General features: G+C 37.6%; 2 protein-coding genes across 4 annotated transcripts; one reads left to right on the top strand and one right to left on the bottom strand.

The window, feature by feature from the left end:
- Positions 1-469: 469 nt before the first annotated feature.
- On the top strand, positions 470-10,128 carry PJVK (pejvakin). Of its 2 annotated transcripts, none has more exons than XM_036420772.2 (6): positions 470-2,118; positions 2,853-3,048; positions 3,568-3,709; positions 5,006-5,123; positions 6,932-7,030; positions 7,248-10,128. In XM_036420772.2, exons 1-6 carry the CDS (start codon positions 1,908-1,910, stop codon positions 7,538-7,540), a joined length of 1,059 nt encoding a protein of 352 aa, XP_036276665.1. In that variant the 5' UTR covers positions 470-1,907; the 3' UTR covers positions 7,541-10,128. The 2 variants fall into 2 exon arrangements, with proteins under 2 accessions (XP_036276665.1, XP_036276666.1); XM_036420773.2 differs by having other exon boundaries at positions 1,982-2,118; positions 2,870-3,048.
- On the bottom strand, positions 10,075-22,172 carry FKBP7 (FKBP prolyl isomerase 7). Of its 2 annotated transcripts, none has more exons than XM_036420783.2 (4): positions 21,858-22,172; positions 19,979-20,130; positions 14,622-14,752; positions 10,075-10,399 (listed from the first exon to the last, which is right to left on the bottom strand). In XM_036420783.2, exons 1-4 carry the CDS (start codon positions 22,145-22,147, stop codon positions 10,238-10,240), a joined length of 735 nt encoding a protein of 244 aa, XP_036276676.2. In that variant the 5' UTR covers positions 22,148-22,172; the 3' UTR covers positions 10,075-10,237. The 2 variants fall into 2 exon arrangements, with proteins under 2 accessions (XP_036276676.2, XP_036276675.2); XM_036420782.2 differs by having other exon boundaries at positions 14,622-14,755; positions 21,858-22,169.
- Between the last annotated feature and the right edge of the window lie 1,101 nt (positions 22,173-23,273).

The raw sequence follows: 23,273 nt of genomic DNA, 5'->3' as shown, positions 1-23,273 counted from the left end.
CGCCCCCTCGCTGTCCTGGATCCCGACCCTCCGCCAAGCTCCGCCCCGCCCGCCGCCTCTGCGGCGTTTGGCCCCGCCCCCTCGCTGCAGGCCCAGGCTCCTGGCCACGCCCCCTTGCTGTCCCGGATCCTAGCCCACCGCCAAGCTCCGCCCCACCCGCCGCCTCTTCTGCATCTGGCCCCGCCCCTCGCCGTAAGCCCCGCCCCGTCTCCCAGCCCAGGCTCTGCTTCCATGCGTACCCCACCTTGGGGCCTCCGGCTTCTTGGCATCCTGTGTCCCGGCCTATGGAGGCCTCAGTTCTGCGTCCTTAAAAGGAGGCCGTTTCCTGCTGGGAGAGAGAGGCTGGTGGGGTTGGCAGGTCTCACAGTCTGTGGGCCTGAAGCCCAGCCTTATTTTGTTGCGTGTGTTTTTTTTTCTGGCGGGGTGAAGGATGAAAATCCCAAAGGCCACATTTGTAGAGGGCATCCCTGGGCCTGGCCCGAAGCTTGAGGCTCGAGGTGCACCAGCCCCTGAGGGCTGCGGTGGCTCCTCCCTGCAGCCCTGCCTTGAGGAGCTCGCGGGGACGCCCAGAGACCCCTCCTTCTCTCTTGCTCCGGGGGCCTCTTTGTCTTACACAGGCTTTTGTCTTGAGAATAAATGTGGGGCCTGCGGATCCCAGCAAGGCCTGCTAGGTGTAAGCGAAGGCTTTTCTGTGAACCAGATTCTAATTAAATATTGTTCTCTGCACACCTGTGGTGTTGGTTGTGATGGCGTTTGCATGGGATGCACCACCTTTGTTTTGATAGGGGTCAGACAGCGACCTGAGATGCCCAATCCCTCTCTAGGGATTTGCTAGCCACTTGCAGAAATGACTCCCTGTGGTTTCTTGGTGTTTTGGAAGGTTCTTTGCACAACACTATTTGCACGAGGGGACATTAGTAAAAACTTCTTTGGAGGTTTGCACGTGAGCCCTGGATATCTGAAAGTAAATGTTTAAAAAATGTCCAGAATCTAATAAAATTGATTTATATTATTTGAGGCTTGAATCAACCTATTCTTCCTCTCTATATGTCTTGTATCGATTACTAGCCACCTAACTATGGCAATACAATATTTCAGCACTCAGATTTGTTTCTAAAGTGTATTTTAGCCACAAAATTCCTTTAAAAAACAAGACAAATCCTTATATTGCTCTCTTTAATGGCTGAGTTACTGATGAATAATAATGATGAAACAAAATGAAAATAAAGACAGTAGGATCCCCTTTCAAAGAGCTATCCATGTGCCAGCCTCAGGGTAAGAAACCCACATGTTTATACAGTTATTTATATGTAATGTGGTTTTCATTCAGGATTTTATAAAGATTTGCATACGTTTGTTTCCTTATAGTCTGTCACTCTTATTAATCACTTGCTGTAACAAGGAAAATGAATGAATTGCTGAAATGAACTATATACCATAAGAATTCAAAACAGTACTTTTCTGTTGCCAGAGTTGGCATGATGGACTTGTGAAGGAATTCCCTTTGGACTAGGTACAGGGTAGCTGGTGTCCAGGCTAACGTTAGTGCATAATTGCATTTCCCTCAAAACTGGCAGACTACTAGTAACCTTGACCTTCACTAGCATTTTAAAATTATTAGTTTCCTATGTATATTTTAGTGCTATAGACTGCAGTTCCACATTAGACTCACTTTCAGTATATCACTTTACACTGTTGATCTATAATTCATCACCTGAGCACACCAAGGGAGGCAGTGTTGTGAACTGTTCACTGTAAACTACTTGGTGGAACCATGCTTTTTATTTTTAAAATATATAATCATATTTAAAATCAAGTAAGGTTTAGATTTGTTCCTGATTTTCTTTGCAAATATGGATTTGTTATCTGAGGGTTGCAGTTGATGGGTATTTTGATACTATATTAATATGTTTGCTGCTGCTACCAAGAGCTTTGTCAAGCAAGTTGGAGATGGAGGGAGATTAGTTCCTGTTCCAAGCCTCAGTGAAGCTGACAAATACCAACCTCTAAGTCTGGTGGTGAAAAAGAAGCGATGCTTTCTGTTTCCTAGGTACAAATTTACCTCGACACCCTTTACGCTGAAAGATATTCTTCTAGGAGACAGAGAAATTTCAGCTGGTAAGTTCAAATGTCTGTTTGAGAGTCACTGCTTATTCAGCTACATTGTTGGTAATCTAAACATAGGTCATTTTTACTGCTTCTGTTCATAATATTTACACATTTTCATTGATAAAAGCAACTTTTATTGCTATAGCAGTAATAATATTATTATGATTAACAGTGCCTAAAGTTTGTAATAGTATCAAATCTCTTATTGATCAAATAACTTTGAAACCTATTTTATAAGATTATTTTATTTCAATTATCTTATTGTTTTAATCAAATTAGCTTAGGAAATGGCATAACAATATATTTTTTCATCTATGAAATGGAGGTATTATTTAGTCTTACCTATCTCACATGGGCAAATGAGATGAAAGTAATTTGTATTTATTTTTTATGATTTACTTATTACAGTTGGCAAACAAATATATTACAGTCTTGGTTAGAAAATAAATGGACATTGAGACAAATTATTTCTTAGAAACATCTGCTTTTCTTTCAACTATCCAGTGGATCATGATGCATAAGAAATTCTGTCCAAATTGAGTTCATTTTAAGCACTCTGGCTATTTATTTCTTCTTGTTTTCTCATTAATTGGATGACTATATTTAATCTTGGTTTGAAACTTTGCCTTTCTTAATAGGTCGTTAATGAAGTCTTAAATAGCAAATTAATGTGTTACCATATGTAATCTACATTAGAATAATTAGTGACATTTGAAAAATATTAACTTCCTTTTTTAAAAAAGGTATTTCATCTTATCAGCTACTGAATTATGAAGATGAATCAGATGTTTCACTCTATGGAAGGCGAGGCAACCATATTGTGAATGATGTGGGGATTAATGTTACTGGATCAGATTCTGTTGCCGTCAAAGCTTCATTTGGTGTAGTCACTAAACATGAAGTGGAAGTTTCAACATTACTCAAGGAAATTAGTTCACGGTCAGTATAATAATTATTGTCCTGTAGTGTTCTCATTATTTTTTTTAAATTATGTAAACTTCATTATAAATTATTAAAACATTCAGGTTTGTTTTAGTAATGTAATGTATTTGTTTGAAATAATACAAATTAGTAATATACCCAAACTTTTGATAGGAGTAGGTATCCAAAATCATTTAGTTTACAGAGAATTTTTAATTGTCCCACAAAATTGCTTTGGATATGAATACATTTGCTAAATTATTAGATTAAAAGAATACAGGAATCTGCTTGCAACGAATATGCTAAAAGAGTCTCTCCAATAGACTCCTCAAGTAAGCATGTTTTAAGAAAATAGAAAGGAGAGGCAGATTATTCCATTTCTTTTGAGCATCCTTACTGATTTGTGTTAAGCCTGCCTTGATTTACTTTTAATTAAGGTAAACTGTGAATGAGTAATGCATGATAGCAAAAAATGTATTGGGTGATATGTAGTCAGATGCCATAGATTCTTGTGACTGTCTCTCTCGTTTATTTTAGAAAAATTAATTTTGACCACAGCTTGATACGTCAGTCAAGGAACAGCAGAAAGGCAGTATTGTGTGTTGTCATGGAAAGCATTCGAACCACACGGCAGTGCTCACTGTCTGTGCACGCTGGAATTCGTGGGGAATCCATGCGGGTAAAGGCACACTCATTAAGCTTCTTTTATTAGAAAGCTGCAATGGGAATGTTTTTTTAAAGTACTCAAATTCCAATGGGACTTGTGTATTTGGTCAAATATTGAGATTAAAGAACTGCAATGATATAAAGGATTTTGCATAGTAATGGTTTTGTATTAGAATGTGAAAAAAAAAATCCAAGAAAATTTGGATTGTAAACATGTCTAATATAATGAAAACAGAATACTAGTCCTCCTGAAATAATATACACACTGGAATCCCTCCTATTGCTATTTAAATACTGTCTTAAGACTAAAAATTAGATAATTTTACTGAATTCTTTGATATCATTTTCAAGTAATATAGTTTATATTACTTAAATTTTAAAAGTTGAATTTATAGTTTTATAATAAACTCATTTTTCTAAAATAATATTGTCAGTGACTAAACATACTTCAATGTTAAATCTTTTTTTTTTTAAATATATTTTATTGATATTTTACAGAGAGGAAGGGAGAGAGATAGAGAGCTAGAAATGTCAATGTGAGAGAAACACCGACCAGCTGCCTCCTGCACACCTCCCACCAGGGATGTGCTCGCAACCAATGTACATGCCCTTGACCTGAATTGAACCCGGGACCTTTCAGTCTGCAGTCCGACGCTCTACCACTGAGCCAAACTGGTTTCGGCCAATGTTAAATCTTTTTAAAAGTCTTAAAAGTAATTGTGTATATTACTTCCATTATTATATTTGTCCTTGTCATTCACATAATAATGATTTGATTTCTAAATGTTAGAAAGACAGGGTTCAATGATAACCTTTTCAAGTCTTTGATAATAAAGCTTATATTTAGCTGCTCACTAAATTGTTTAACATTGGGTCATTTGGGCATGAACTTGATTTTGGTGATTGCTTTGGAAAGCTGCTAAAAGCTCTGTGGGCTTTGGGACAGTAGACAGGGTGGGCTTAAAGAAAGCCCTAGCACGTAAGCACAGTTGGTTTGCATTTGAAAGAAAAAGGCTTCTATGCCAGAGAACTAACTTTTGTGGTAGTACCAGTCATTGGCTCCTGTTACCAAAGTAAGGGAGGAGTGGTGAGTGCCATTTCCTAATGTAGATCGAGATCCCATCGGACCATTTGGAACTCTGCTATGAAGTTTACTTCCAGTAGGATAGTTCTTTACTTGGAGAAGTGTTTTGTTTGCTTATTTCCTTTTGATAGGATTGAGGGAAATGTTATGTTCCTCCAACAAGTTATCCTTACACGTTATGCTCCTAAATAATGTTATTTATTTATTTATTTATTTTTAATATAGTTTCATTTTATGGATGAACAGAATCCCAGGGGAAGGGACAAAGCTATTGTTTTCCCAGCACACACAACCATCGCTTTCAGTGTTTTCGAACTCTTCATCTACTTGGATGGTGTCTTTGGTGAGTGAGTGATTTGTATGAAACACTGAATTGACTATATTTTTAAGAATTTAATTATCTCGCTTTGCCTCTGTAATTATAGAGCAGTGATGCTCTCAGCATTGTCAATCTTTTTTCTAAAATATGTTTTTATTGATTTCAGAGAGAAAGGGAGGAGAGAGCATCAGAAACATCAATGATGAGAGAGAATCTTTGATTGGCTGCCTCCTGCATGCTCCCCATTGGGGATCAAGCCTGCAACCCAATGGGACATGTGTTCTGACTTTCTGGTTCATAGGTCAATGCTCAACCACTGAGCCACACCTCTGGGCAGCACTGTCAAGCTTATGCTTGGATGAAGTAGCTAGAAATGGCTCTTTACTCCCTACTTAGCCAGTACCTCTTTCTGGTTCTTGATAAAGGCTATAGACTTCCACCATCCCACTTACAATTACAGATAAGAGCTAAAATGCAATCCACCGACAAAAGTATTCCTTGACTTATGGGGAGATAACACATGGACTGCTAATAGATAGTTTTTTATTATGGCAAACAGAGAAGTAAACAGTAAGATGCCTGAAGATGTCAGGGCACCCAAACTAGTATACCTAAAGACAACTTTTCTTTAATTTTTATCTATTAGAGATCCTCCCCACCTCAACTCTCCTTAAAAATAACTTTAAAAGTACAAACACTGCCCCTAAAATTGTCACCTTATGCACTGTCACCTCAGTGCAGCTTTATTTTTATTTAAAAAAATACATATTTATTGATTTAAGATTGGAAGAGAGAGATAGAAGCATCAATGATGAGAGAGAATCATTGATCAGCTGCCTTCTACACAGCCCCTACTGGGGTTTGAGCCTGCAACCTAGGCATGAGCCCTTGGTCAGAATTGAACCTGGGACCCTTCAGTCTGCAGGCTGATGCTCTATCTACTGAGCCGCTAGGGCAGTGTAGCTCACCTTAGATTTCTATACTTCACAGACCTTTAAGGTTAGGAGGCCAGCCAGCTTGAGACTAGGTGTAGGCCAAAGGATCAGGCAAGTGAGCCCTCTGGCCACAGTAATTTATAGACATTTTTAGACCTGTTTATGTTTGTTTCTGCAGTTCTATTGGAAGGAGGACTAGGGAGTCCAGAGACAAAACAAAACATGCAAATTAAATTCTCTTTGGGACCCTTCAGGTGTAGGTTTTTTACAATTATATTGTTAGGAGGAGTCTGAACTGATAGAACTGATATCCATCAAAATTTTAAATGGGCATATACTTTAGCGTTGCTTATACTTTTAGGAATTTAACATATAGATATACTTGTGTGAAATGATATGGGGATAAGGATATTCAGTTCATAATAGTAGAAGACTGGAAATAATCTTAAGATCTATTATCAGCAACTAAATAAAGGTGCATCCATATAAAGAAATACTAAGAATGAGGAAGCACTACATATCCTGACATTGAATAATTTCTAAGAGATACTTGAAAGAAGTGTGTGTAATATATAATGTTTTGAGCCTAAAGCATTTTGTGTACATACATACTTATTCCTTTATGCATGTAAAATATATGGAGCATTTCTGGAAATATACACAAGAAAGCTAACATGGTTACCTCTGGGGTGGAAAACTGAGGCTGGGGTCAGGGTAGTCTAGAGATTTGTCACTATACCGCCTTGTTGTGCTCTTTGAATTCTGTACCATGTGAATGTTGCCTTTCCTAAAAATATGTAAAATTTAGCTTAAACAAATACAACCAAGTCATGTACCGGAATTCATCAGCCACAAAATATGAGTTCAACTTATAACATCTTCTAAATTCTCTTGTAGACCTTTGTGTCACTTCAGTGTCAAAAGGAGGATTTGAGAGGGAAGAGACGACAACATTTGCCGTGCTCTACAGGCTGAGGAACATACTGTTTGAAAGAAGTATGTCCGTGTTCACTGAAGAGTATTTCAAATGTGTCCTTCTTCTTCTGAGGTCAACACTTGAGGTTGTTTATGAGTAATCCTGTTAAGAATTTAAATTTAAAAGCCAAATTACTTCATGACTGATGGCTTAGATTCACCTGGTTATAAATGCAGCTTGGTTATTTGTTGTTTTTTTAATTTGACTTCTGACACATTTCTCTGTGTTTGTCTTTAGACAGAAGAGTGATGGACGTCATTTCTCGTTCGCAGCTTTACTTAGACGACCTGTTTACTGACTACTACGACAAGCGTTTCAGCATGACCGATATTTCACTCAAAGAAGGGACTCACATCCGGGTTAACTTACTGAACCACAACATTCCCAAAGGGCCGTGCATCCTCTGTGGGATGGGGAACTTGAAAAGGGAGACGGTGTATGGGTGCTTTCAGTGCTCTGTCGATGGGCAGAAGTACGTGAGGCTTCACGCAGTTCCTTGTTTTGATATTTGGCACAAGAGAATGAAATAAAATGAGAAATGAATGCACTTTGCTGGTGTTTAAGGTGCAACGGTGCCACATACCTTTTCCCCCCAAATGAACTGTGGCAAATTAAAGGAGGAAAGAAATTAACCTGGGCATCGTTTTCTTCATGTATGACATGCAGGTGACAACAGTCTCCTCATAACTTGTATGAAGGTGAATATTTTTATGTGGAAAAAAAGGGCTTAATTATAAAATGAAGGATGTAGATGCTCCTCCATAAAACCTGCCACTTACATTAGAAGTATTTTGGGGGATTTAGTCTATCATTTTAGGTAACTTTTTACATAGAGATTTTTTGAAATACCAATTTTATTTTTAATTGGCTTTTTACTAACATTTAAAGATGAAAGGCTGCACAAGAGGCGACTTTATGGTGCTTTAACTCTTGCCCTGTTTCTGGTAAAATGAGAAAAAATGTGTTAATAATTTATTGTAACCGAAGTGTTTGATTGCAGTATCAAGTTAAAAGCACACTGAGCTGTGTGGGGCGTTCTGTACACAGTTGACAGGGTGACTGATAATAATAATAATGGGCTGCTATGTACAGTTGCTCACTCGCTTTGGCTTTATAAAACTCACTGCTGTCATTTTAAAGTTAAGGCAGCTAGGAAATGTTTATTTCTTTTCCCCCCTGAAAATATTTTAAACATTTAACATATTTAGTTCTGAGATCTTTTTCATCTACTCTGTAAGATGTCTGAAATTTGTCATAAACAGCCTAAAATTATTTACTATATACTCTCATGAAAATAACTGCAAAAATAATATGTTCAAATTCTAGAACTCACAGTGTATAATTATACCACTCATTTCTAGGTATATGCCTATGAAGGCGTAATGCAGTCATGTAAATATGAACTACTTGTGCACTATAAGCATGTAGAATAATTAAAATTTTATTTTTTAACTAAGGGTGATTAGTTTCAGAATCAATCTCTGTATTAACATCAACTATAATCTTTTAAAAGTTAAGTTTAAAAGCACTTTGTATGAAAACAATGGGACAGAAGGTTAGAATAAACTTTGTATTATCTGATAATTTTCATTTATATCTTCTGTCACTGTATTTTATTTTAGACAGAGTATATGATTCTAGGGCAAATATGGGGATACAGACCAAACAAGGGCCTAGTGACTTTTTTATACAAAAAAAGTGGGGGCAGTTTCCAAACCAAAGCATAATATTATCAACTTAGTTTACTTCTACTGAGCAGGTTTTTCTGAAGAAAGCAAAGAGATGAAGTTATAAAACCGGGCAGAGGAATGATGCAATCTTGGCAGGAAAGAAAAAAAATAGTAAATGTTTTTGTTTTATGAAGTGTCAAACTTTGTGCTATGCCTATGTGACATCCACTAACCGGGTGGGTTTTGTGTTATCCCTACCCTTTTAAGTAACAGATTTTCTGGCAGTATATCAAAAGAGGTTAAAAGATAGTGGTTTGGAAAGAGCAAGTTTCAGAAAATGCAAAAGCTTTGTTTTGAACTCACCTGTTTTGAACAGAGCTATTTACTGCCTGACCATTCCTTCCTACACATGCAGTAGGCTAAACCTTACATGTTCTAATAAACATGTGCCCTTTCTTTGCTACCAACTGCATCTACAGCATCTCTCACCTCTTTTTCTCCACAAGTTGTACCATGTCATGATTTGACCATGACACAAAATTGCCATGGGACATTTATTTTGTTTCTCTTTTGAAAATGTTTAAAACATTTAACATATAGTTCTGAGAGATATTTATGAATCCTCATTTCTATCCTCATTTGATATTTTCATGTATCCTCATGTGTAAAATAAATGATATACATTTATAAAAAATTTGATGAGATGTCAGTTTGTAATGTTCATTCATAATTAATAACAAAATCATCGTGAAATGAAATGACATATGATAGAAATACTAGAGAAAAGAAACTACAGACTAAGAAATACCATGACATCAATTTAAAAATCAAGACAGAAAGTTAGGGATGGTAGATATAAAAGCCTATGAGAAGGAAGAGGAGGGGCACATTTATCATGATGTCTAAAGGAGTACAAGACTCAGAGCAGTCTAGACTGTATTATGTCTGCTATAAGAGGCACAATTTGATCAAACATCTTTAACAATCTCCCATTGGAACAAATATATAAAGTCAGAAGCTTGCATCAAAAAGTACAGAGACTGTGTTGAAGCTCTCTGTGAGACAGGGTTATACAACTCATATTTTCCTGCATGCACACCAAAAGTAGACTGTTCAGTTCTATGCTTTTTACATACTACTACCTACTCGTATGCTATGAGAGGTATAAACAGTGAAATGTTAATTTCTTGGTCCCTATTGAAAATTTTAAAAATATGGGCATTTTAACATTTAAAACATTAAAAAATGGTTACTTACAACATGTGCACACGTTGTTAGATTAGAGTTGGGAAGAGTTTTGTAGATTTTGCTATAGATGTCCTCCAAAGTGGGAGAATTGCCCACTGGGACACAGTCAGGTCAGTTTCATGGTTCTGCAACTCATGTTCACAGAATTAAATTTGCAACATAGCCTCACATTTATTCCAAACTTACATGATTGAGGAGATCAAAATATGTCCTCATCGGGTGAAGTAGAAAATACAACTTGGAGAAAGTGACCTTGTTTTATATATAAAGTACAGTAAGTAGCTAAGGAAATTGAGAAATAAAAATATGCTATAGTTCATCATGTTGATATACATTGTATTCCTTGGGAGAAATGAAGCCATCACCATCATGGTCATTCTTCTTAAAAATATCTTCTAGAACTGCATTCTGATATGACTTGTCACGTGGCTTATCATCTTTTTCAAAGTCCTTTTTCAGGTACTGATCTATCTGGAGGGCCAAAATAACATTTCATTAATAAGAAGAAATCACAATACATTTCTAGTAACTTTGTAGAAATGTTTTATAAAGAAACTCACAAGGAAGAATGCTTATAAGTGAAATAAAAAATTTAAAAAGCTGTTTGAGGTTTTATTTTTTTAATCTTGGAAGCAATTCTCTGAAGAGAAACCAATCTTCCCTTGGAGTTGTAGATGGTTAGTGGTATAAGTTCAAAGATTGATATATAAATTGAATTTTGTTGAAACTAAATGCTTTCTAATAATTTATACTGGCCACATTACCAAAGGAAATTCACTAAAGATTTCTATTAATGAATTTTATTATTTCATTAATTTATTAATGAAATAATAAATTATTTCATCTATTTACTTTCCATTAATGAATAAAATACAAATTGGTGTTTCTATGATCTCTAAAATTAATAAATATGCTGCATAATCAATAAAACCAACCACAGGTTTTAAAATATAATTTTTTAAATTATTCTATGCTTCTATATCTCCTTCAAATCTGCAAACTACAACAATCTCTCAAATAATAATGTCAAATAAAGAACAGGTATTCTGAAATATTTCCTTTTCTCTATATAATATGATATTTCTCCAAGCAAAGACATTATTATAAACACTGCCTAACACAGCAGCCACTAGCCACAGCCAACTACTAAGCACTTGAAGTGTGATTAAATAAAAATGAGATATGCTACTTGAGGATAAAATACACAACAAATTTTGAAGGTAATAAAAATATCTTGGTAATTTTTATATTGACTTAATATAAAATGGTAATATTTTAGATATCCTGATTTAAACAAAACATATCATTGAAATTAATTTCACCTGTTTCTTTTTTTAAAATGATGTGGTGGAACTCAATTATATTTCCATTAAAAAGAGCTGATATGTAATAACTGAAGAAATCAATGCACAATGATCTAGAAATAATGTTCAGCTGAGCATTGTAGAGGCAAGAGTGTATGTAAAGGCTAAAGTTGAACCCTGAGAGGTTTTTAGCAATCCATATCCCAAACTCAATCCTTAGACTCTAGTTAGAATGACTAATGGATCTATCAACTGTTCTCAAATGGGACTTTGGTCCTATATGATGAAGATACATTTTCTTCCCAGTGAGCCTTAGAAATCCTCTGTAGATATAAAGAATTTTAAATAGCATAAAATATTCCTCAGTTTCTAAATAAATGAAATATATTTTCCTCATCAATGTTGGTGACTATACAAATGTACTTTTCTAATACACTGCAGTGAAGAGGCACAAAAAGGCAGTGCATAATTTTGCTGGCAATGGGATCCATACTATTTCCACTTTGTAATTTATTAAAAACACTGTATTCCTCCACTCCCCCACCTGACTTATACTGAATAAATAACTGACTAAATCTTTCTGAAGATGAAGGAAAGTAGTTTATTTTAGTTCATGTTTGAAATCTAGGCTCTGCCATGTACTGTTTGTGTAGTCTTAGATAAATAATTTAGCCTCTCTGAACCTCAGTTTTGTCATCTGTTAAAGGAAGGAATCAATAAAGATATATTTGAAAAAAAGGGAAGAAAATATAATCTATACTGTAGGATTGATGTGAAGATTAGAGTCATGTTTACAAGTGTCAAGGATAGATAACGATTGTTATGAAAATCAAACATGTTAAAATCACTCTTACCTATCTAGTGATAATGCAGTTAATCCCTGATACCCAAGAATGTAGGCAAATCTGGGCAAAATGTAGGTAAGCATGTCTCTATTTTGGACATTCTCTATTTTTTTTCCAGAAAAAAACTAAAGATCCCCTAAGGTCTACTGAACATTCATACTGAAGAACGTGTCTGTTGGTGTACAAGTAATATTGAGGGGTATGTGTACACAGGCTGAGCTCCTGAGTACTATATGAATTCATCTGCAGTTGCTGTTCATTCTAAAAAGGGTGATGAGCCCTAACTGGTTTGGCTCAGTGGATAGAGCATAGGCCTGCAGACTGAAGGGTACCAAGTTCGATTCCGGTCAAGGGCATGTACCTTGGTTGCAGGAACATCCCCAGTAGGGCGTGTGCAGGAGACAGCTGATTGCTGTTTCTCTCTCATCGGTGTTTCTAACTCTCTATCCCTTTCCCTTCCTCTCTGTGAAAAATCAATAAAATATATATTTTAAAAATAAATAAAAACGGTGATGAGTTGACAGAAAGTATTGTACTGGGAACAGTTTGCCACACCTCTAATGGCTACACTTAAGGAAAGGGGCATGTTCTCCTTCTCTTATCCCTCTTCTGTTATTGATCAACCAAAGAGCTTCAGGAAAAAGTCCTTACTAAGATCTTGGAGGAGGTAGTAGAATTAGGGTGGGCAAACCATTGAAGAAGGAAGAGAAAAAGAAACAGAAAAAGGTCATACACATACATACACACATACACACACACACACACACACACACACACACACACACACATACACGTTTTTTACAGAGAAGAAGGGAAAGGGATAAAGAGTTAGAAACATCAATGAGAGAGAAACATCGATCAGCAGCCTCCTGCACACACCCTACTGGGTATGTGCCAGCAATCAAGGTACAAGCCCTTGACCGGAATCGAACCTGGGACCTTCCAGTCCGCAGGCTGACACTCTATCCACTGAGCAAAACCAGCTAGGGAGGGTTTTACTTTTTTTTTATCCCTTGAATCAGTGAAACGGTTGCCTTTTTAAAAAAATGATTGCTGCTTCTTTAGTTTTTAAAATATATTTATATTGATTTCAGAGAGGAAGGAAGAGGGAGAGAGAGAAAAACATAGAAGATGAGAGAGAATCAGCAGTAGGCTGCCTCCTGCATGCCTCCTACTAGGGATTGAGCTGGCAACCCAGACATATTCCCTGACAGGAAATCAGACTCATGACCTATTCTCAACTGCTGAGTCACACCCGGATGGATCCCAGTTGTCTTTTATTATTTAAGTGATAAGAGTTATGCATGTTAAACTGCCTCCAAATGGGAGGGGAGACAAGGCACCAGACTTCAATGAAATGAACATTAGCTGTGAAACACTCATGATGAAGAACATGATAGTGGAGTCAGATTGCTGGGTTTGCAGTCAGGTTTTGCCACTTAGACCTGTGTTGCCTTAAGCTAGTTACTTAACCTGTCTGGGTGCCACTTGCACCTTCTATAAAATGGAGATGATGGCAATAGTATCTACCTCATGTATTGTCAAGGTCACACACTATTGCAGGCGTCCTCAAACTTTTTAAAGTGGGGGCCAGATTATGGTCCCTCAGAGAGCTGGAGGGCTGGACTATATGAACTACTAATTCCTACTGTAACACCTTGGCTGCGCTCACTGCCCAAAAAACCTGGCGGGCCGGATCAGACTCCTCTGCGGGCCGCAGGTGGCCCGCGGGCCGTAGTTTGAAGACCCCTGCAGTGACTATTGGGTTTATAACTATACCTGGTACTGAGAAGGTATGAAAAATTATTGTTATGAGATCTTTATCAATTCCTCAATTCATAATATAAGACTAACTGGGATGCAGAAGCTAGGTAGCTGAACTCCTGAGAACTGTTTACTAACTTTCCAATATACACAATTTAAATTTTGGCTAGCTTTTTTTTTTTTTTTTTTTTTTATTAAAAAAACATATTTTATTGATTTTTTATAGAGAGGAAGAGAGAGGGATAGAAAGTCAGAAACATCGATGAGAGAGAATCATCCATCAGCTGCCTACTGGGGATGTGCCCGCAACCAAGGTACATGCCCTAGACCGGAATGGAACCCGGGACCTTTCAGTCCGCAGGCCGACGCTCTACCCACTGAGCCAAACCGGTTTTGGCTTTGGCTAGCTTTTTCCATAACCTTATGTAATCCTCACAGTCCTATGAGGTGGGAATTATTTGCTCTGTTAGACATTCCTATAGTGCTGCTTAAAAGAGATCTGCTTCTGTAGTCCAGTTGCTGGAAATGCCTCCTAGAGATTAGTATGGTATTGCAATGGCCCTCTTGTAGGGAGAGAAGAAACTGAACAGAATGACTAAGTTTTGTTTTGAAAAAGCTCGTTTTCTTCTTGGAGCTCTGATTTTTTGTAACCAGCTCTTATATTAAAAGCTAAGTAATCAGTCCATACTAGGTAAAAGTAAAAAAATAAGAGTTGTAACAAAAATGCACTTAGTGTATGTTAAAAAATTAGGCTGTACACACGAAATCTGTTTGAATTACCTCAGCCTTGGAGAGTTGCCTGTCATTGTCTGTGTCTATCTGCTTAAAGGTTTCAATACTTCGTGGTCCTTTGGTCACAGCATAAAGTTCAATCTCAAAAATCAATGTTGCATCAGGTGGAATCTTGCCTTCTGCTAAAAGTATAAAATTTTAACAGTTTAACTTACATGAAGATAATGTTTAAATATTTATTCATAAGTAGCCATTACAGCATTATGATTATACTATTTTATATCTATAAAAATTGTGCTCTAAATACTTTTTAGAAATTTTTTACAAATGTTTTTAAACCAAGTCAGTTCTAAGAACTTAGGGGACCATTATTCCATAATTAAACAAAAATGAATATAAATAATATAATTTTTATTAATATACCCACCATTTTAAAGGAGAGAGCTAGTGCAGAGAAGAAATACCTGGGCAGAAAAATCTCAAAGCATAGATCAGTAATCTTTTAGAAAATGATTTTGTATAGTTATTTGGGAGCATAAACAAAACATATATATCAATCTATTTGTCTTTTAAATTCTTTATAGATATTAAAAATAAAGTATAATGACAGAGTAAATCAGTAACAATTTTATGAAGAAATTTCTAAACACAACAAAAAAAATTAAGTATTAAGTTGAACAGATCTCCTTAATAAAGTTAATCTATTAACTGATATCACAGATGATTTTAGTATGTAGGCTTTGGCTATTTCAGATGTTCATTTCATAAAAATAACCTTTAAAAATGACTTGGGAGGGCATGTTTGGGAATGGGGGTGGGGTGGGGATTGGTAAGGTATGTACACATATAATATCTTTTTAAAAAAATATATTTTATTGATTTTTTACAGAGAGGAAGGGAGAGAGAGATAGAGAGCTAGAAACGTCGATGAGAGAGAAACATCGACCAGCTGCCTCTTGCACACCCCCTATGGGGATGTGCCCACAACCAATGTACATGCCCTTGACCGGAATTGAACCTGGGACCTTTCAGTCCGCAGACCAACGCTCTACCACTGAGCCAAACTGGTTTGGGCACATATAATATCTTAATAAAAAAAACAAAAGAAAAAAAACTTGTTCTGCTTTAAAAAAAAATGACTTGGTACGAGGCAGTGAGTGGTTTGTGTCACTGGTATATTCCTAGAGACTCTCAGAATGTCTGATTCTTATCACTCAACTATTTGTTGAATGAATGCCAACTACCCTTTATTTTTAAAATGGCTAATTTTGTTCTTTTAAGAAAACAGTAATTTCTTTAATAAAAACAAAACAAAAAACAACCCCAGAGGATTCTTGCTAAAGTGCTTATACATATATTCCAAAAAATATATCTTTGGATCATCATCAGTCATCTCAAAGCCAGGACATAGAACAATCTTCCTGTGCATCACGTGACTAATGTGATCATCCCAAACAAAGCAGCACCTGTTACCCGATTTTAGAATAAAAGAGCTAGAGATTGACTCAATGATCACTTTTTAAAACCCATTCCTCTTCCATCCAGTTATGATCTTCTTATAACAAAACAATAATTAAAAACAAATTCCAAATGCAAATTCTAATTTCTTAAGAAAAAATATTACAGGTTCAAGTTTCTGAACAATTCTACTATAAACATAGAAAATATTGCCAATTCTTCTTTTCTCTTGCAAAAAACTATATCATAAAGAAGAGAAATGTGCATTTGCTACAGTTACTTGTATTTAGAGAAGTAGATCAAAGACATAGGAGTTAATGTGAAGAATCTATACATACCACATGTACTGTTAATTAAAGCACAGACAAGTCACATGCATTTCAAGACATGCAGGGGTGTGCTGCGACATGAGGCAAGGACATTGCGCAGAAGAGAGACTTCTTCAAGTACTCCCTAAAACAAAGTTATAACTTACATTAGTTCCTAATCACTTATTTTTAAAAGCTTATTTCACCAAGAAGTTTTGTTAAGCAGCTACTTATGGTCTACACTGCAACTTTTAAAATAATCCAATCTGAGCTATTGTCGTGCAGATAAACTTGCAGTGAATTACATTCTAAACAACACACCCGTTTGTTTGGGCCTTGGTTCCTCTCTGTGTAAAATGAAAGTGTTGGTGGTATTACTAGTGAAATTCATTCTTTTTATATATTTTTGGAGACACTTCAAATTGAATATGAACCAACTTCAAGTCAAATTTCCACATCTCCACAGCAAGGGTTTTTGGTTTAATAGTAGGTTAGGCAGCTGGCTTAGTCATTCACGCATAAATTAGTTTACAAAAAAGATAAACTAAGCAATCATTCGCCTTAAGGTAACAGGACACTAGATAACATCTATTGATGAGGGATGTGGGTGTAGGCTGATAGGGAAGCAGGTGCTCTGGCAGTAGGCAGAATGTGGAGGCATCTGATGGGAAAACACAAGAAAGGGAAACTGGAAATGAGATTAAAGAGACTGACGGGCAAACTTCGCCTGTTATCGTGTTGCCTAGAATTGGCTTCAACCTTTGGCAATATTTTTAGGACAAGTATTGCATTCACTTTTATTTATCTTCAATTTTTTACTTCTCTTCTTGTTTCCTCTACAATTAAAAATAGAATATATAGCACTGGCTAGTTTGGCTCAGTGGATAGAGCGTCAGCCTGCAGACCAAAGGGTCCCAGGTTCAATTCTGGTCAAAGGCACATGCCTGATTGCAGGCTCGGTCCAACATGCAGGAGGCAGCCAATCAATGGATCCTTCTCATCATTTATGTTTCTGTCTCTCTCTTCCTCTCTGAGAACAATAAAAATATATTTAAAAAAAAAGATAGAATATACAAATTATGGTTCAGTGGCAGCTATTTTGTTGGGACCAAATGATTGGTAAATAGCATTGAAAATGAAGCTGTAGTTATCTGAAACTGTCTCTTGAGAAATTTTAAGTCTGAACGGGTCTGACTCGCACCACTAACCTCCCTCCAATCCAGTTTAGAGCAGTGATCCTTGCTCTTGCTGAGAAGAAGACGCGAGGGAATCACTACTCTTAATGAGTAAATCAACAGCCTCAAAGAAGGCATGATATTTCAATGAAATATTTGGAAGTTAATGACAATATTTTATTGGAGAAAATTAATCTTTAATTACTTTAATTATATATTTAATATTTCAAAGAGGTGGAGTTACCAAGGACTCTAGACAGAATGAAGAGGCTTTAAAGATTCTTTAACATCCTTACACAGCAGTAGGAAGCAAGGACTTAATTGAGAATAAAATATCAAAACTGTTCCTCTGACAGACTGCCCATTTCTAAAGTTTATCTATTCGCTCCGCTTTTAATTTTAGTGTTTTTTATTTTATTTTAATTTTTAAAAAATAAATATATGCACACGGTGAAAAATTTAAACAGTACAATATATTACAGAATGAGAAGAAATCTCCTCTCCCTTGACCCTGAGGCCGCCTTCCCAGGACCACTTAATGTCATCAGATTATCTGTGTATTTTTCTTTTCTTTTTTTTTTTTTTTTAATATATTTTATTGATTTTGTACAGAGAGGAAGGGAGAGAAATAGAGAGTTAGAAACATCGATGAGAGAGTCATCGATCAGCCGCCTCTTGCACACCCCCAACTGGGGATATGCCCGCAACTGAGGTACATGCCCTTGACCAGAATCGAACCTGGGACCTTTCAGTCCCCAAGCCAATGATCTATCTATTGAGCCAAACAGGTTTCGGCTATCTGTGTATTTTTCCAGAGAGAGTCTACCTAGATACATGATGCATATGAGAGATTCTTCCTTGTACACATAAGCTCATTGAGGATAGAAAGTTGTTTCTGCATTGTAAACAGCTTCTTTTTACTGGCTGAATCCATTTCATAAGTATACCATGATTTATTTAACTGATTTCCTACTGATGGATACTAAGGTAGTTTCCAGTCTTTTGCTACCAAAAAGACTGCAATGAACGTTCTTTTACATATACTTTTGTGCATATTCATGGTAATGGAACTACTGGGTCAGAGAAAATATGCATTTTAAATTTAGATAGAAATTGCTATAGAGTTACAATGATTTACATTCCCAGTAATAATGCATGAGCCTACTGTTTTTTCCATACCTTTGTCAACTTTTATGTCTTTGCAGATTAGAAAAGACATAAAATGGCACTCACTTTTGTTTTAATTTCACCTTCTTTAATTATGAATAAAATTCAGTATTCTCACAAATTTAAAGGTTATTTGTATTTTTTGTTGTTACTAGTGGGACACTTGTTTATAAACTTGTGTATTCCTAAGGGTAGGTAATTTTTATTATTTGTTATTAGGAATCTTCATATATATTGCAAACATTTTTCCTATTTTATTGCCTTACCTAGATTTTTAGATCTCACTCTCGGATTTAAAAATAGGTAAGATATTAGCAGTTCAGTTCTTTCACATTTCAAGTTTTCTCCTAAATTCGGGTAATAGTGACTGACAGTTATTTCAGATGTTCTTTTTACCATGTTCCAGTGCTATCCTTTTACTCTAAAATCATATGTTTCAGTTTCCAGGTTTTATGATTTGACTTTGGTACTGCTTACCCAAAGGAACATGCCATTTACATTTATATTAAAAGCAAATAACATTATGCTAAAAACAAATATGACAAAGGTAGAGCTTATAGAATATACATGATCATTAGGAGAACTAACACTATGTGGGAAGAACAATTCTGGCCAGAGATCTGTATTTGAACAATGTTGTATTTTCTTTATATGTAAAAACAGCAGGCTGGCTGGACTGGATTAGATACAGCTAAAGTTTGTTGTACCCTTTAGTTCTGTAATTATTTCCTCTATAATTTTAAAATTTTATTTGAACTTTTTGAGAGATTGAAATATTTTAATTCAATTTTATGTAACATGAAATTTACCAGTATAACCATTTTAAGTATACACTTCAGTAGTGTTAACAGTATTCACATTGTTGTACAACCATCTCCAGAACTATTTCATCTTGGGAAACTGAAACTCTATACCCATTAAACAACAATTCCCTATTCCACCCTCTCCCCAGGCTTTGACCTCCACCCTCTCCTTTGATCTCAATGAATGTGACTACTCTTGGTATGTAGTTAAAGTGGAATCATATAGCATTAGTTTTTTGATGATTAGCTTATTTCACTTAGCATAATGTACTCAAGGTTCATCCATGTTACAGCATGTGCCAGAATTTCCTTCCCCTTTTACGGATGTATAATATTCCATTGTGTGTAAATACCACATTTTGTTTCTCCATTTATCTGTTAAAGAACACGTGTTATTTCTTTGTGTGTGTGTTTGTGTGTGTGATTAGTGCTGCTATGAACATGTTGTACAAATATCTCTCTTAGACCGAGGAATAAATATTAAAGCATCTTACCATAGCCTTCCTTTCCATATGCAAATGAAGGGGGTATTATCACTTTTCGCTTCTCTCCAGGGCACATATCCATCATAGCAATGTCTAGGCCTTTTATGACTTGCCCAACACCAAGAACAAACCATTTGGGGTGGCCTTCATATTGTGTCCGGCTATAATAAAAAGCAACATTTAGGTAAGCTGATTTCAAGAAAAATAAAATCAAACTAAAATGAAATCAAACCCAGCATCCTGGCTGGGTGGTTCAGTGCGCTATAGCATTGTTCCTCTGTACACCAAAGAGGTTGCGAGTTCAATACTGTTTGGGGCGATAAAGGAGGCAACCGATCCACGATTCTCTCCCACATTGATGTTTCTCTCTCTCTCTTCCTCGTGATCTAAAAATTAATAAATATATATCCTTGGATGAAGATTAAAAAAATACAGCTGGGCATTTAGTTATATTAAAATTGGATCCTCTTTAACCATCTCTTTCCCCGTACTATCACTCACTCTGAATCCCCTGGTGGAGTGTTTGGCTCAAACTTACCTCATAATAGCCCGAATGAGGTATGATTTGTCATCTCATTTTCTTTTTGTTGTTTTTATAAAAACTACTCAACAGTTAACGTTTTTGTTTTTTTAAAAATATATATTTTATTGAGTTTTTACAGAGAGGATGAGAGAGGGATAGAAAGCTAGAAACATCGATGAGAGAGAATCATGGATCAGCTGCCTCTTGCACACCCCCTACTGGGGATGTGCCTGCAACCAAGGTATCATACATGCCCTTGACCAGAATCGAACCCGGGACCTTTCAGTCCGCAGACCTTCGCTCTATCCACTGAGCCAAACCGGTTTCGGCAACAGTTAACGTTTTTAATGGGTCTTCTGCCCTTACCTAGCTGCATGACTTGTCTAAATAATACATTTACCATGTTTGGATTTGTCCTAAAAAATGATGGTGTTGTTTTAGCCACATAAATATTTTAAAGCTATGTAAAATTTGTACCCTTTCTTCTTAAGTTTCTATAGTTTCTGTAGTTTCCTCTAAATAGGAAGAACTAAATTTTCCCAGCTCCTATTTTTATAGGTAATAGTACAGATGAAGAAAAGACATTCTCCCTCTGAGTAGTAAGCCTTTAATTAAATCAGAGGAGGCAGTCATGGGATGAGGAGTCAGGCGGAGGACAGAGAGCCCAGAAGTCATCAGGGAAAGTTGCTGTGTGTTTTCTCAACAGTTGGAAAGTGGCCCCATCGCCTGTAAATATGGTGCTTCTGAAGGCCAGACAGAATCCCTTAAACTACCCTATCTGACCCTCTGTCAAGAAACTCCCGCTGGCAAAGGAAAAGTGTGAACATCCTTACAAACAGTGCCTTGACTTACTTCTCTAAGTCCCAAGGGTAGTGGGAATGGTCAGCTGTGTGTGGGGACATCGTGCATTTATTTTTAATTGCTTCAAAGAGAGGAAAGGAGAGGGAAAGAGATAGAAACATCAATGATGAGAGAGAATCATTGATCAGCTGCCTCCTACATGCCCCCTACTGAAGATGGAGCCTGCAACCGCATCCTGGGCTTTTGCCCTGCGGGAACTGAATCTTGACCTCCAACTTCATAGGTGGCGGCTCAACTACTGAGTCACACCAGCAGGGCCATAGTGTCTTTTTTGATAATTTCTTGGTCCAAGATTTTTAATAACTTAGAAAAGTAATATTCAGCTTAATTGAGAACGACTGCATCTAGTCTGATTTCCCCCTTAGGAATGAAAATCTCAACTCTTACTGTTAAAAAACAAGAACCAACCAACCCACCCACCAACCAATTAAGCTTCTGCATCCTGGAGGGAGGCTAGATTCCACACCTCCACTGGGCGTGACGGCTGCTCGCTGCATGTCCTACCTGCAGTAGAATTTCGTGCCATCTTTGGCCAGGTAGCCGTCATAATGGGCATTTAGCAGGTCCCCCTTCTTGCTGGTCTTAGAACAGTTTTCTGGACGATGCACAACTTCTATTTTCACCTCCTCCGTGAGCCCCTCTTCCTTTTGTCCCTGGGCAGCGAAAATGCCCCACGCGCAGAAGAAAACGGTTAATCTGAGCAAGAGATGCATGGTTCCTGGCGCTGGTCCCCTCCCGCGTGTCACTCGCGTCCCGTGGCCCACGGGCAGCTGAGTTCCGACGCGTGGCAGCATTATCCTACGTCACAAAGGGGGGCGGGGCGGCGCGGGGCCCCGCCCCTTCACCCCGCACCCCGCACCCCCTGCTCGAACGTGGAATTGTGCCAGTCGGAGGCGGGCTGCCGCGCTCCGGTACCCAGCGCCTGGCTGGCTGTCATCAGTCTCCAAGGCAACGCTGATCGCTTGCACCGCTTCTCGCCGGCTCCGCTGGTTTGGCGGCCGGTTTCCTCGGGGTTCGGGTTCGGGGTTCGTGTGGCAAAGCTAGCGTTTCCTAAAATGAAACCCGTAAAGGACGAAAGAAACAGCCCTGGGTGGGGTGTAGTCAGAGGATATGATTGTCATTTCTGGGCATAAAAGGCTTTTCTGCAGACCCCTAGAGAGCTAGCGGGCATGTGTGTGTGGGGTGTGTGTGTGTGTGGGGTGGGGGGTGGGGGGACGGAGGTGTATTCCGGGGTGTCCTGGAAGGCTCAGGCTAAGCCGCACTCACCCCAAAGGCCTCTGGGTCTGGAGCAAACAGAAGCGCCCTGCTCCCTGCCCAGGGCGGACCCCAGCATCCTTCACTGCGGAGTTTGCAGTTACTTCCTCCCACCCCTTGGGCCGCCCCTGATTTCAGGGCTTAGAGAGGTGCACAGTTTCACCTTTTCCTACCAGCTCTGCCAGATGGGGAACTATTCACATCACACGAGGAGAAAATGAGGTACAGAGGTCCCCTCTTTTCCTCAGACCCGTTATCCTGCGGGGGATGTGTTCCAAGCCCCGGTGCATGTCTGAAAGCAGGCTAGAATTGAACCCTACATATATATTTCCATATAATCCAAACCTATGATAAAGCTTAATTAATAAATTGAGCACAGTAAGAGATTAATAATTTATAATAAAACAACAACAGACTGTAATAGAAGTTATGTGAATGTGATCTCTCTGGAAATATCTTGTTGTCCTGAATCACAGCCTGGATGTGCTGGACAGAGAGGGCTCATGGTTTGGCAGGAGGGAGGTGGTCAGCAGATTTCATCAGGCTGCTCGGAACAGGCCCACAGCTGAAAACGTATGAGTTGTTCATTTCTGGGATTTTCCATCTAATATTTTCAGACCGTGGTTGGCCTCTGGTAGCTGAAAACCACAGGAAGTGGAAATCCAA

Source organism: Pipistrellus kuhlii, unplaced genomic scaffold, assembly GCF_014108245.1.
Source record: "Pipistrellus kuhlii isolate mPipKuh1 unplaced genomic scaffold, mPipKuh1.p scaffold_m20_p_7, whole genome shotgun sequence".
In the NCBI taxonomy this organism is placed as follows: domain Eukaryota; kingdom Metazoa; phylum Chordata; class Mammalia; order Chiroptera; family Vespertilionidae; genus Pipistrellus; species Pipistrellus kuhlii.
Note: the sequence above shows the minus strand (reverse complement) of the source record. Positions and strands in the feature narration are given on the sequence as shown.

Excerpts from the sequence above, each read along its gene's own strand:
- PJVK (XM_036420772.2), top strand. The coding sequence starts at position 1,908 with ATGTTTGCTGCTGCTACCAAGAGCTTTGTCAAGCAAGTTGGAGATGGA. Across the intron at positions 2,119-2,852 it reads AGACAGAGAAATTTCAGCTG|GTATTTCATCTTATCAGCTA; the intron begins GTAAGTTCAAAT and ends TTTTTAAAAAAG. Across the intron at positions 3,710-5,005 it reads TTCGTGGGGAATCCATGCGG|TTTCATTTTATGGATGAACA; the intron begins GTAAAGGCACAC and ends TTTTTAATATAG.
- FKBP7 (XM_036420782.2), bottom strand. The coding sequence starts at position 22,147 with ATGCTGCCACGCGTCGGAACTCAGCTGCCCGTGGGCCACGGGACGCGA. Across the intron at positions 20,131-21,857 it reads GGCACGAAATTCTACTGCAG|CCGGACACAATATGAAGGCC; the intron begins GTAGGACATGCA and ends TTTTTATTATAG. Across the intron at positions 14,756-19,978 it reads ATATGGAAAGGAAGGCTATG|CAGAAGGCAAGATTCCACCT; the intron begins GTAAGATGCTTT and ends TTATACTTTTAG.